Below are 13,223 nucleotides of genomic sequence, written 5' to 3' on the forward strand. Positions count from 1 at the left end.
GTCAACTAATTTGCAAAGTGTCTTAAATGTCAGAAATTCCGCACAATAATGAGCAAAGAACACGCCTTAGCTACATGCCAGAAATGAAAGCTGAGTAATTTTACTCTTTGAGATGTGTTAGTCGTGGGTGAGGATTCAATGCTCTTTTGACAAATAGAAAGTGATGAGAAATTGAGGAGGGACCAGGAAGTCCCCTGGATGGGGTTGTCATTTTCTCTGTGCTGAGACTGATTCACCTGAACCTGAACTTGAGCTAATTAACTCGTCAGCTAACCTACTGCATCTGGGATTTCTCCCAGCTTGGAGCTATATAGAGAGCTTTTCTGTGACCAGATGTGTTCTCCAAATTATAAACTTGGCAGCCAACAGCAAGCTCCCTGGGGATACCAGGCAACTTGTAAAACAAAATTTCAGATCCTCTGCCAGATGGATCACCAGCTCATTCCAGCTTCAGCGGAAGGTAGGGAAACAAAATATTCCTGGGAACAGCAGGTGCAGTACTTGGATTCCCGCATGCCCAACTGGGCCACCTTTTGGATAGCCATGTTTTTAGAAGGGACAGACATGAAAACTCATAAAAAAGGCTTTTGTTATTTGTCAGCTGTTGCATTTCCACAAAAGATTCAGGTGCAAAAGGCTTAAACTCCAGGTTTTGTGACGGCTTCTGAGCAACAGAAGTGTCTTTAGATTTTGCTTTCAGCACAAAGGCTGTGTCTTCCTTGGACATGCAACCTGTTCTTCGACTAAGGGGGACTGGTAACAGGTTATTACAGCTTTCCTAATGAGTCAGAGGTCTTAATCCACTTCCAAGCACAGAGATCTCCATAAAGCCACACAGGCACTCCTAGTTGAGCGGCCAAAAATAGGCACATCAGTGCAGGTTGAACATATCTAGTCTGGCACCCTTGGGATCTGACAGATGCCGAACCAGTGAATTCACTGGACTACCAGAGGTCAATATTGTCTAGCAGCATTTCCAACACTTCCACTGATTACTAGGCTCTTAGAAAACATTTGGGGTAAATTACAGCTAAAGAACAGCACAGAATGCTGAAAGGCAGGACTGAGGGCTGTTGACAAACTTCATGGGACTGCAGGAAACTTGGCCACACTCATGATAAGTGGACATCTGGCTAACTAGAGTCACTCCAGATCCTGGATGTTGCTGGACCAGAGATTGTTGGACTAGAGAGGTTCTACCTGTAGCATAGTCAAGGGAAAACATGGGTAAATGGAATTTTTCCACTTCTCATTTGGGGAGCATGGAGTTTTGGTTAAGTTTATGTGTCCACATCCCCATTGAACAGTTCCAATTTTGAGTGGGAGCACTTTGGCCAAACACGTCTGCCCAACGCTCAAAATCAAGCTTAACTTTAAGTATGTGCTTACATACATCCCCATTCAATACAACTTGTACTTAAGGCTTGTTGATTTAAATGGGACATCCGCACATACTTATAATGAAGCATGAGCTTAAATGCTTTGCTGAATCAGGGCCTTAACAGGGGCCAATAAGAGAGATGTTAATACTGTTCCTGCCAATCCTATGCCCATTCTGTGGGTAAATATGAGATTGGAATATGGGCTGTGAATTTGATAGTTTGCCAGCGCTAAATTAAAGAAGAAAATGTGTAGGGCTGTTTGATTTCATTATACAGGTGCTTCAGGGTGGCTGAGAAGTGCAGCCCCAGTGGTAGTTGATGTGGCTCTTTGCCAGATGTTGGGGGTTGAAAAGCTGTCTCCTAACTCACTTTCTGCTGTATTTCCAGGGAGCAGGGTCAGAGTGGCCATTAGGCACAACAGAAACTTCAACAAAAAGTGCCCAGGGCTTGGAGCGAGGAGATGTTGGGAGCCCAAGTGGCTGGTGATAAAGGGGATTGCAGCTCCATGACCTGGGGCACTGGAGGGGGAAGCAGAGAGAGCAGCAAGAGAGAGAGAAACATCTACACTGAAAAAAGACAAAACAAAACTCTACAGTGAGCCCTAGAGCCCAGGTCAACTAGCTTGGGTTTGCAGGGTTTATTTTACTGAACTGAAAACAACAGTATGGACCTTCCCACTCGGCCTGGAGCTTGGGCTCTGAGGTCAACCCTCCCCTCCTGGATTTCAAAGCACAAGATCTCAACGGAGCAGGAAGGAATACACAGTTGTATTTAATCCTGTAGCATGAACCCTGCAAGCCTGAGTCAGTTGATCTGGGCAAGCCTGCCAAAGCGGGATGGGAGGAGAGGCAAACAAGGCAATTGCCCCAGGGCCCAGTGATCCAATAAGGCCTGGAGCTCCAATCTGCCACCACTAGTGCAGCAGCGGTGGCGGCTGGGGCCCTGGGCCTTTTAAATTGGTGCTGGAGCACCACACGGCATGGTCTGGGGAGCACTGAGGGATAGGGTGAGGGGTGTGCTGCGCTTTGGGTGACAGTGGGGGCTGGAAGTGCCCAGCCCCTCCCCTTCTGCCAGAGGCCCCACCTCTTCTGCTAGAGGCTCCACCTGTTTTAAGAGCAGGCCCACCCACACCTTGCTTCAGCTACAAGATTGACACTTTTTGTTTCTTGCAGTGTATCTGTGTCCAGAGAGGTTTGGGGACAAGACAGGAAGGCAAGCAGGAGGGGAGTGGTCAGTGTAGGACTACTAGGGGTGCAAGGAGTGATGCTGCCACCCATGAAAGAAGAGCCAGGAAGACAGGCAGGCAAGGACAGAGAATGGGAGCACAGAGAGTAATTGGCAGCGTTTCAGGACCTTGGTATGGGAAGCACGCCTAATGCCAGCACTCCAGCAGGGATATGGGGGTTCCCAGCCAAGCCTCAGCTGGGATGCCCTTCTCTCCTGCAATAAAGGAATGGAGATCTTGTGGCTGTTAGTTCATTATTCTGGAAAGTCTGTTAGGGAATTGCAAGCAGGGGGGGATTTAATCTGTCAGTGGTTTAAAAGGGCCTTGTTTTCCTCTTCAGAAAAGTCAAACAAACCCAGTGTTCAAGGCAGACGGTTGTGTGACAGAAGGTTCACACAAACTTATGTCAAAGGTACAGAAGGCCTGGCTATGTGCCTGTTGGCAGGCCAGCAGTGACTGAGCTGGCTGTCCATCACCAGACCGCCTCTGGATGGCTCCAGTAGCTTTTGTTGCCTTTGTCATGCCGGATTTATTCTCCACTGGGGCTCCGGCAGGGAGAGTGGCAACATGTAGTTCTGCTTTTTTATGGAGTGGAATTATTACCGGTTCCACAGCTTGGATAGAAGGGAGCTCTGGGCTCTCTCTGACAAAGCGGGTGTTTGCCCATGAAAGCTTATGCTCCAAAATATCTGGTAGTCTATAAGGTGCCACAAGACTTCTTGTTGTTCTCGAAGATACAGACTAACACAACTACCTCTCTGATACTCTTCCTGATATGTGAGAGACAGGATGCAGGCACCTGGAGAAGCCATGTTAGGGGGAAGGCATTTGTGTGAGCAGCTAGTAAACAGGAACTGATTGGGTCTGGTCCCAGGCCTCTGTGGCTGAGGAGCGTTGGCAGAGTGCTGAGAGGGAGCCAGAATCTGATGCACTTACTCTGGGCCACTGTTCAGAAGTGCTGCATGCTTGCAGCTCTCGTCGGGAGCTCTGTCAGGCTACATCAGCAGCAGCTGTTACACAGCAAAGGCCTGGGGTTAGCTGTGTGGGGAAATGGAGCTGAGCAGATGATAAGACATATTAACATGATGTGTAGAAAGTGATGAGATGAGCCAGACAGAAATAACTCTGCCTGTGGTCCAAAGTCATGCTTTTGTTGGAGCAAACATGGTGGTAGGAGTTTTGGGGGCTGCATAGTGGCTACCAGGTGGTCCTGCACACTCTGGCTTTGGGGAAAGAATGTGGTGTTCATAGAGGTGTTCCACTAATGTGTGTGTTACAGCAGAAGCAACAATAATGGTTTTAAACCACAGTGACAGCTCTTCAGTTGTCTCAAAGGGCTTTGCTTCCAAGCAGGACATTCAAAATAAAAGCCAATGATTTGTGAACTGGTTAGAATAAAGCCTCAAGGACTTTGAGCTGTTGCTGCAAACTCATCCCAATACTTATCTATCTGAGGTGTTTTAGTTAAATAAAAAACTGGTCATTCTAAAACACCTGAAGTTTCAGTTTTTAATGGTGGCCCCTGGTTTGGAATGCCCAGCTCCCCCACTGCCCTTGCTCCTCTGGACAAAACCAGGAGTGCTGCCGATATGAGTAGTTAGTGATCTTCAGGTCTTCCCCCCACCTACCTTATTTACTGCTGCTAAAGATTTCAGTTCTCCCTGGTGCCTGTGGGAACAAGCTTGACTCAAACAGGTTGATTTTTCTTCATCTTGAAGGTCGTCACACATCTTTCACGTTGAGTAAATTTCTGGCAAATCTGTTTGTGCGTGTCTGGAGAAAGCACATGTGATTACAGGCCAACAGAACAGCAGTGTCTCCTTCATGGCTGCCAGTGAAAGCAGTGCCTGCTTTGTCTGGAATTGGATACACTATGATCCTGTCATGCTGCTGCAGTTTAGTATCCTCACTAGATGTTTCAGGGCTGCCTGGCTGCTTTCAGATGTGAAAAGACTCCACGGCCACATCTACACTTGCCAAAAACTTCGAAATGGCCATGCAAATGGCCATTTCGAAGTTTACTAATGAAGCGCTAAAATATATATTCAGCGCCTCATGAGCACGCGGGCGGCTGTGGCACTTCGAAATTGACTTGGCTCACTGCCGTGCGGCTCATCCAGACAGGGCTCCTTTTCGAAAGGACCCTGCCTACTTCGAATTCCCCTTATTCCCATCTGCTCATAGGAATAAGGGGACTTCGAAGTAGCTGGGGTCCTTTCGAAAAGGAACCCAGTCTGGATGAGCCGCGCGGCAGCGAGCCGTGTCAATTTTGAAGTGCTGCGGCCGCCCGCATAGTAATGAGGCACTGAATATGTATTTCAGCACTTCATTAGTAAACTTCGAAATGGCCATTTGCATGGCCATTTCAAAGTTTTTGGCTAGCGTAGACATGGCCCACTGCAGCAGAGCAGCCAGATAGGATGCTTCCCTTATTCTCTGGTTAGACAGGCACAGACGGGTTACCTCATCAGTGAAAACCCAGCTTATTCAGCATGATATAGAATAGTCTGCAAAAGCCCGGGGTTTGGTGTTTAAGATGAGGACTGGGAATGAGTCAATCCCTCACCTCTGGAATGGCAAGGGCCCTTCTAGGCTAGAGCTGGCATGCACTGACAGAGAGAGCAGGCACACAGTCCTGGTGTTATTGGCTTCCAGATACAGTAGATTTTTTTAAACAGCTGCAGGATATCTTTGGAAAATCTTGCCAGGACATGCAGGGGCTTCTGTTAAAGGCTTTTGCTCTTTAATGTTGTCAGTGACATTTCTCTCTCACTTCCTATCCCACAGGGGTGTATTCCCCCAGGGTCTGCCAGATGAATATGCCTTTGTAGCCACTTTCAAATTCCGGAAGGCTTCCAGGAGAGAAGACTGGTATATTTGGCAGATTATCGACAAGTACGGAATACCACAGGTACAGGGCTCTTTTGGGGTGTTGGGGACCCCCATGTTTCACACAAGTTGTGTATGCTGCTTTAACCCCTTACTCCCATTTCTATCATTCCTTTTGTCTGCTGGACACTTTCAGTTCTTTCTTCCAAACAGACTTTGCCTTTGACCTTGAACATGACCCATGGTTGTCATTAGGATGGTGGTTTGTTCCGACGATGGCTGGTCTTAGGATGGAATGGAAAGAGAAAAGACACTTCTAGTTTTTAAAAGCACTTTGAGTTTTTCAATAATTTCATTCAGCTGATACTGTATAGAAAAAATTGTGCTTGCTTCAAAGATAGCCTGACAGTTAAAGCACAGGACCGGGCCTTAGGAGAGATGGCTTTTCTTGCTGACATGACCACAGATATCCTAGGTGAATTTGGACAGGTCACTTAACAGGTATTTGCCTCAGTTTTCTCCCCTGTGAAATGGACATAATAATGCTTCCCTATCCCACATGAGCTTTGTGAAGGTCAATTCATTAATATGTGCCAAGCAATTCCATTTCCTCAGATAGGATGAGGTACAGTTACAGAACCTGGTGAGTACCCCCTTTCTGGCCATTCACTAGGATGTCTATGGGGGCAGAATTCAAGTCTCTGTTGCTCTGGATCCCCAGAGGTTTCAGGGGTTTCACATGGCTGGAGTCTCAGTAGTCTCCAGTGCTTGTTCCTTGCTTGCTTTCTGTGGCACATATCTTGGACCCCAATTCCCAGGCTGTAACTCCTTGGAAATGGGACTTTTCAGCCCACCCGACCTCTGGAGTACCCCTGTTGCTTCAACATTCCCTGTCCTAGAAGTGCACCTCAGAGGTGTGATGCTTGTAGTTACAGTTCACATTTCTAAGAAGCACACAGTAGGTGGGAAGCCATTCACACACACTCTGGCAATTTGCAGAGAATTTAACTCATTTGGGCTATGTCTACACTAGCCAAAAACTTCAAAATAGCCATGCAAATGGCCATTTCGAAGTTTACTAATGAAGCGCCGAAATACATATTCAGCGCCTCATTAGCATGCGGGTGGCCGTGGCACTTTGAAATTGACATGACTCGCCGCCACACAGCTCGTCCAGATGGGGCTCCTTTTTGAAAGGACCCCGGCTACTTTGAAGTCCCCTTATTCCTATCTGCTCATAGGAATAAGGGGACTTCGAAGTAGCCGGGGTCCTTTCGAAAAGGAGCCCCATCTGGATGAGCCGTGCAGTGGCGAGCCGCGTCAATTTCGAAGTGCTGCAGCCACCTGCATTCTAATGAGGCACCATTAGTAAACTTCGAAATGGCCATTTGCATGACCATTTCAAAGTTTTTGGTTAGTATAGACACAGCCTTGGTCTTTTATAGCTAATCATACAGAGCACAGGAGAGTATGGATCGTACAAAACAATAAACACTACATAAGTGATGTTTTCTAACTCACCCTTCACTATTGTTGTGCACAAAGGCAGGCAAGCAGGATGTGTCTGGCCACATGATGTGTGGTCCGTCCCTCATGGAGTTACCCTTCCGTGACCTTGCTGCTCTCTCCTGTTTCATGCTTCTTCTCTGGCTCCCCATATTACTGTTTCTTTAAACCCCTCTTGGGGACTTTTCCTCATTTGTTCTCTTCCTGGTAAGTTTCCACTGCCCCTACCTTCCCTCTTATATTCAGTGAGGTATGCTAGAGTATTTTTCCAAGTCTTGAAAGGCTGTTTAGAATAACTTTAGTGTTGATAAAGCACTTTCATTAACCTCCACTATTTCTCTTTGTCCCTGTCTGTTATGTGCCAGCCACATGACTGTCAGCAGTGGTGGAACCACATACACAGAGACAGTCATCATACTACAGTTGTTCATTATATAACTTCACAATATCCATTGAAATTCATAAGTTATATAAACGTAGCCCCAGTTCATCACAAGTGCAATGTAGTATCTTGTGTTGCCATATAGTTTTGGGGCTTTTTGTTTTGTTTTCTCCTTTTTTGAAACCACCATATCAGGTTGCCTTTTTTGTTTGGGTGGTTTGGGATTTTGTTTTGTCTGCTACATAGATTTTAGTTTCTGATTACAGAGTTACTCATGATTCCTGAGTGGCCTGCCATTGCTGATTGATTTTGCAGTGCTAAATATTATATTCCTTTGAATCTGAATTTCCAAAGTTTTTAAGGAGATGTTTAAGGCACTAGAGCAGCACAGGCGATGGGTATAGCATAAGAATGTAGCTAGCTGGATTCTTAAATCAGACAGTGAACAAAGATTAATATCACCATCTTGATAAATTATCAGCTGATCATTAATAAAAGGAAATGTAACTTATTGTGAGATCATACTCCCTTAATTCCAAACCCTATACAGCAGGCAATCACTCAGTTCCTGTTGTTCACAACTAAATAAATTAACCCCCTGAAGTGTGGAAAGTGAAAAGCAATGGGTAAAATTTTCAAAGTGCCTATGTCCCATTTTCAAAAGTGACTTTGACACTCTAGAGCCTTAAATCTCATTGAAAGTCAATACAATTAAGGCTCCTAAATGCCTAAATTACTTTTAAAGATGAGACTTAGGCTCCTAGATTACTTAGGTGCTATGTTACCCTTTATCTACGTGCTCTTAAATCCCATGGCTTAATATATGAAGTACTTGATCCATCTGATGGAGGAATTATGAGAAGCAATATGCTCCTAGCAGTGTCTTTGGAAAGAGAAAGAAAGAATTCCAACTAGTACGTGGTGTGTGACTTCCGTAGTGCTAGAGAGGAGAGGAGGCTACCTTGTGAAGATGAAACTGGACTTTTTCTGTCTCACTTGAAAACTTGATTGAATTTCAGTCCTGGCCTTATTTTTATTATCATTTTTGGAGTGTCACAGCTTGTTACTTTTACACATAAAGGCAGGTAAATTAGGTCCTCATCATCCCTTTAACATTCCTCATTCCATCTTCAGGTATGTCCCCAGACCCTAATTATATCTCTTTCCTTTCCCCTTTACTATTATTAACGTTGACTCTGTAAAACACTTTTGGGCACAGTTTATGTGAATGGATGCATGTACAGAGTATGAAGTTATGTTTGCACTGGCAGTGTTTGTTCTGTTGATTATCAGGTCTCTATCCGATTGGATGGGGAGAACAAAGCTGTGGAGTACAGTTCCATTGGGCTGACCAAGGATGCAGTGAGAGTGGTCTTTCGAAATGCACGAGTCAGCGATTTGTTTGACCGCAACTGGCATAAGATTGCCCTCAGCATTCAATCCAAGAGCGTCTCCCTCTACATCGACTGCAAACTAGTGCAGACATTGCCTATTGAAGACAGAGAAAATATTGACATTCAAGGGAAGACCGTGATTGGCAAACGTCTATACGACAGTGTACCCATAGATGTAAGTACTGAGTCTGCACATTCATTTCTAGGGGATTGATATCCATCCATGCAAGACTGAGGGGGTTTTCTGGCATCAGGATCTCACTGAATTCTTTCTTTATTCATTGTCATTTACTGAATCTTTGTGTTTGTGGAAAGGTCTGAGACTGGCTGAAATCTCATCAGATAACAGGTTTTCTGTCCTCTAACCTGAGAGTATTGAAGTGAGCAGCACAGGGATATAAAAAGGGAGCTCCATTTCATGCTTCCATACAATCTGAGCCTGCCATTGTTAAACCAGTGTCCAAAACTGTGCATAATGATCACCCACAAACCTAATCACCACATGTACATAATACCAAATATCATCTGAACATCTCTTTACTGTCCCAATGTGGTCTTATGTGAGGTTTTATGGGGAATAGAGGCAGAAACAACTCATTAAATCACTCAGTCTTTCTTTATGATGTAAAGGTATGGGGCTTATCTCAGAGACATTAAATTAGTACCACGCTTGGTCTTAGTGAAAAGATCAAGCTATTTACACTGAGTCCATGTCTCTTAGATGTGTGCAAATCAGCGGTAATCCACTGAAGTAAGAACGAGACTCTGCAAAATAAATACCATGTTCATGTAAAATGATTAGGACTAAATAAGCTCGTGAGCTGAACACAGTGAACACCATCCTATCCAATTAAAATTCCAGGGGGGATTTAGGTAGGTAGAGTGTAACTTTAACTCCTCCATGAAGCCACTGAGAGCTCCATGCCAGTCCCAAGGCTGGATGAAGGAGAAAGGTTGGTCATATGTGTGTCGATGCACTGACCGTCAAGCAATATGAATGAAATCTGATGCCAGTACAACCAAATGTTAAAAGATGCTGGCTTGGACGTCACCTGGATAAACTATGTCTGCGATACCAATCGATTGATTGGGGTTGGGTTGATAAATTGGCTACCGAAAGAAAATTACACCTAACATGTATGGTATCCATTGGAACATGGAACGCCTGAACACTGTGGGCAACTGGAAAATTAGAGCTGCTTTGGAAGGAAGTGGAGAGATATCGATGTGATATACTTGGACTGGCAGGGATGCCTTGGACGGGATCAGGAGAGGTATGTGGTTGTGAAGTCATTTGGTCAGGAAACAAAACGAAGCGTGAAGCACGAGTTGGATTCCTTCTTAGCAAAACAGCTAGAAGAGCATTATTAGGATACAAACCGGTGAATACAAGAATGACGGTTGCATGATTTGAAGCAAAACTGTTCAACATCTCAGTCATTCAGGTGTATGCACCCATGTCGGACAGTTCGGAGGAGGAGATTGAGCTATTTTATAAAGACTTGACAAAGATGGTGGAGGAGATACCGAAGAAAGATGTGTTGATCATCAGAGGAGATTGGAATGCGAAGGTTGGAACAGATAATGAAGGTTGGGAGAGAGGCATGGGAAGGTTTGGATATGGAGAAAGAAATGAACGAGGTGAGAAACTGTTAGAGTTTGCTACAGAGCATGTGATGGTGATTTGCAACATGAGATTCCAACAAAAGAACTGTAGGAAGTGGACATGGCGATCGAATGATGGGAAATCCAAGAACATGATAGATATGATTTTGATAAGAAGAAGATGGATAACATCAGTACAGCAGTGCCGAACTTTCCAAGGAGCACATATAGACTCAGACCACAGTCTAGTGATCGCAAACATCAAGATAAAACTCAAAAGAAAATGTAAGACACAGTTTAAGAAAAGAAAAGATGTGGCGAGGCAATGTGAGGAAGAAACAGGGAATATATACAGAACAGCTCTCGAAGAGAAGATTAAGAATATTGCCATAAAAAAAGACCTAGATAAGAGAGTCACAAGGATAGCCATCGCTATAGAAGAGGCATTTGAGTAGACTGTTCCAGAAGAAGAAAAGATCAATAAGAAGTGGATTACCCAGAAGACACTGAAATTGGTTCAAGAGAAAAGAGCGTTGAAGATCAGAAGAGATGTTTCTGAGATGGCAGAACAGCAATATAGGATGAAATGCAATGAGGTAAGGAAAACATCCAGAAAGGATAAGGAGAAATGGTTAGAGGAGCAATGTGAAGATATTGAGAGGCATTATGGCGCATGTAAGACCAGGGAGGTATATAAGACAATTAGGAATATTAATAGGAAATGGCAACTGAAACAGATGGGAATCAAAGATGAGAACAAAGAAGTGCTCATGAACAGGGAGAAGATTGTGCAGCAATGGACGAGATACTGCACTGATCTATACAAAGCATAGTTGGACCCGAGTGTCTCAGAGAGACTGATTGAAGAATTGAAAGAGCTATCCCCCTGAGCATTGACAGTGAGACCGATATTTCAAAGGAGGAAGTAGAAAAAGCAGTGAAATGACTAAAGAACAACAAGAGCCCTGGAAATGATAAGATCGCAGGAGAGATGATCAAATATGGCAAAGAAAGCATGATTCACCGACAATGTAATATAGCATGGAAAGAAGGGAAGGCACCTAACGAATGGACAAGATCTGTGCCAGTGACAATACCCAAGAAAGGAAGTACATTGGAGTGCAAGAACTACAGAAAAATTGCACTAGTGTGTCATCTCGGTAAGGTGCTGATGACAATACTAACTGAGAGATTAAGATCGCAGATAGAAGAACATATACCAGATGAGCAAGCAGGGTTCAGAAAAGACAGAATTACCACACAGCAGATATTGGCACTAAGACTGATAACGGGGAAAGCTCCACGAAAGAACAAAAACGTATACACTTGCTTCGTCGATTTTCAAAAGGCATTTGACAGTATAGCTGAGAAAGTGACTTGGGCGGTGTTGGAGTCATATGGAGTGGATAGCAGACTAATACGGTTGTTGAAAGATATCAGTGATAATGCGGAGGCAGTGGTGAGAACATGTGGGGAGTTGGGAAGTTGGTTTAAAACAAGTAGAGGTATGAGACAAGGAGATCCAATATTGCCAAGTATCTTCATCGCACATCTGGAGAAAGCGATGGACAAGATCAAGGAAGAGGTAGAAGGGATATCTGTGCATGGGAAAAGATTAACAACCTGAGGTTCGTGGATGATATAGTTATCATTGAGGAAGATGAGGAGAAGCTTGCGAAAATGGTGCTCGTGTTTAATGAAGAAGGGAAGCGGTGCGGACTGATTATGAACATCGATAAAACAAAAACAATGGTATTTGGAGATAAGGAGATAGGAAGGAAGATCAGTGTGGATGGTATTGAACTAGAATATCCAGGGTGCGTCTACACTAGCCGGCTACTTCGAAGTAGCTGGAACAACGTTGAAATAGTACGTGTCGCGTCTACACGTGCTGTGAGCTATTTCGATGTTGAAATCAACTTTAGGCGGCGAGACATCAAAATCACTATTCCTGTCCGAAGATGGGAATAGTGCCCTACTTTGGTGTTGAATGTCGAAGTAGGGTATGTGTAGATGATCTGTGTCCTGCTGTGTCGAAATAGCGGGGTCCTCCATGGCAGCCATCAGCTGAGGGGTTGAGAGATGCTCTTGTCCATCACCTGCTGGGCTCTATGGTTGCTGTGTGCAGCAGCCCTTAGCTCAGGGCTTCTGGCTGCTGCTGCTGCTGCTGCTGCAGATAGGGGTCCATGCTGCATGCACGGGGTCTGCAACTGGTTGTCGGCTCTGTGGATCTCATGCTGTGCAGGCCGAATGTGTCTGGGAGGGGCCCTTTAAGGGAGCGGTTTGGGGCTTTGCTGGCCCCTTATTTTGACGGGGAGTGCTTGGGTGTGTGGACGCTCTGCATTTCTTTTTGGGGCGGCTCCTTTCGATGTTCTCCGTTGCTACTTCGACGTTGAATGTCGATGGCACCAGCCCTGGAGGATGTGTAGATGATACAAGTCGAAGTAGCCTATTTTGATTTTCTTACATCGAAATAGGCTACTTCGATGTAGTGTGCTAGTGTAGATGTAGCCATAGAGGAGTTCACATATCCGGGGAGCAACATAACATATGATCTAGACTGTAAGAAGGAAATAGCGACTAGAATAGTGAAAGCAAGAGCGAGTTTGAAGACGATGGATAAGATCTGGAAAAGGAAAGCAATTATCTTAAGAACAAAGCTGGGTGTCTTGAAAACGTGTGTATTCAGCAGCATGTTGTACGGATGTGAGACATGGGTGATAATGAAAGATTAAAAAAGAAGAATATTGGCATTCAAAAGGAGTTGTTATAGAAAGATTCTGAGAATAGGATGGATGCAGAAGGTCACCAATGAGGAATTATATAGGAAGATACAGCCGAAAGAGAACCTGCTGGAGAAGGTTATAAAACGGAAGCTATAACTATTTGGACATATTTGC

The 13,223-nt window shown here is 44.6% G+C and overlaps 1 protein-coding gene across 1 annotated transcript in view; it reads left to right on the top strand.

The window, feature by feature from the left end:
• Nucleotides 1-13,223, top strand: part of COL22A1 (collagen type XXII alpha 1 chain) — a 263,941-nt gene that overhangs the window by 83,899 nt on the left and 166,819 nt on the right. Inside the window, exons 5-6 of the mRNA XM_074984490.1 lie at nt 5,395-5,518; nt 8,618-8,893. Of these exons, the coding sequence (XP_074840591.1) occupies nt 5,395-5,518; nt 8,618-8,893 (400 nt within the window). The remainder of the gene's footprint in view (nt 1-5,394; nt 5,519-8,617; nt 8,894-13,223) is intronic.

This window comes from Carettochelys insculpta, chromosome 2 (assembly GCF_033958435.1).
Source record: "Carettochelys insculpta isolate YL-2023 chromosome 2, ASM3395843v1, whole genome shotgun sequence".
NCBI classification, from domain to species: Eukaryota; Metazoa; Chordata; order Testudines; family Carettochelyidae; genus Carettochelys; species Carettochelys insculpta.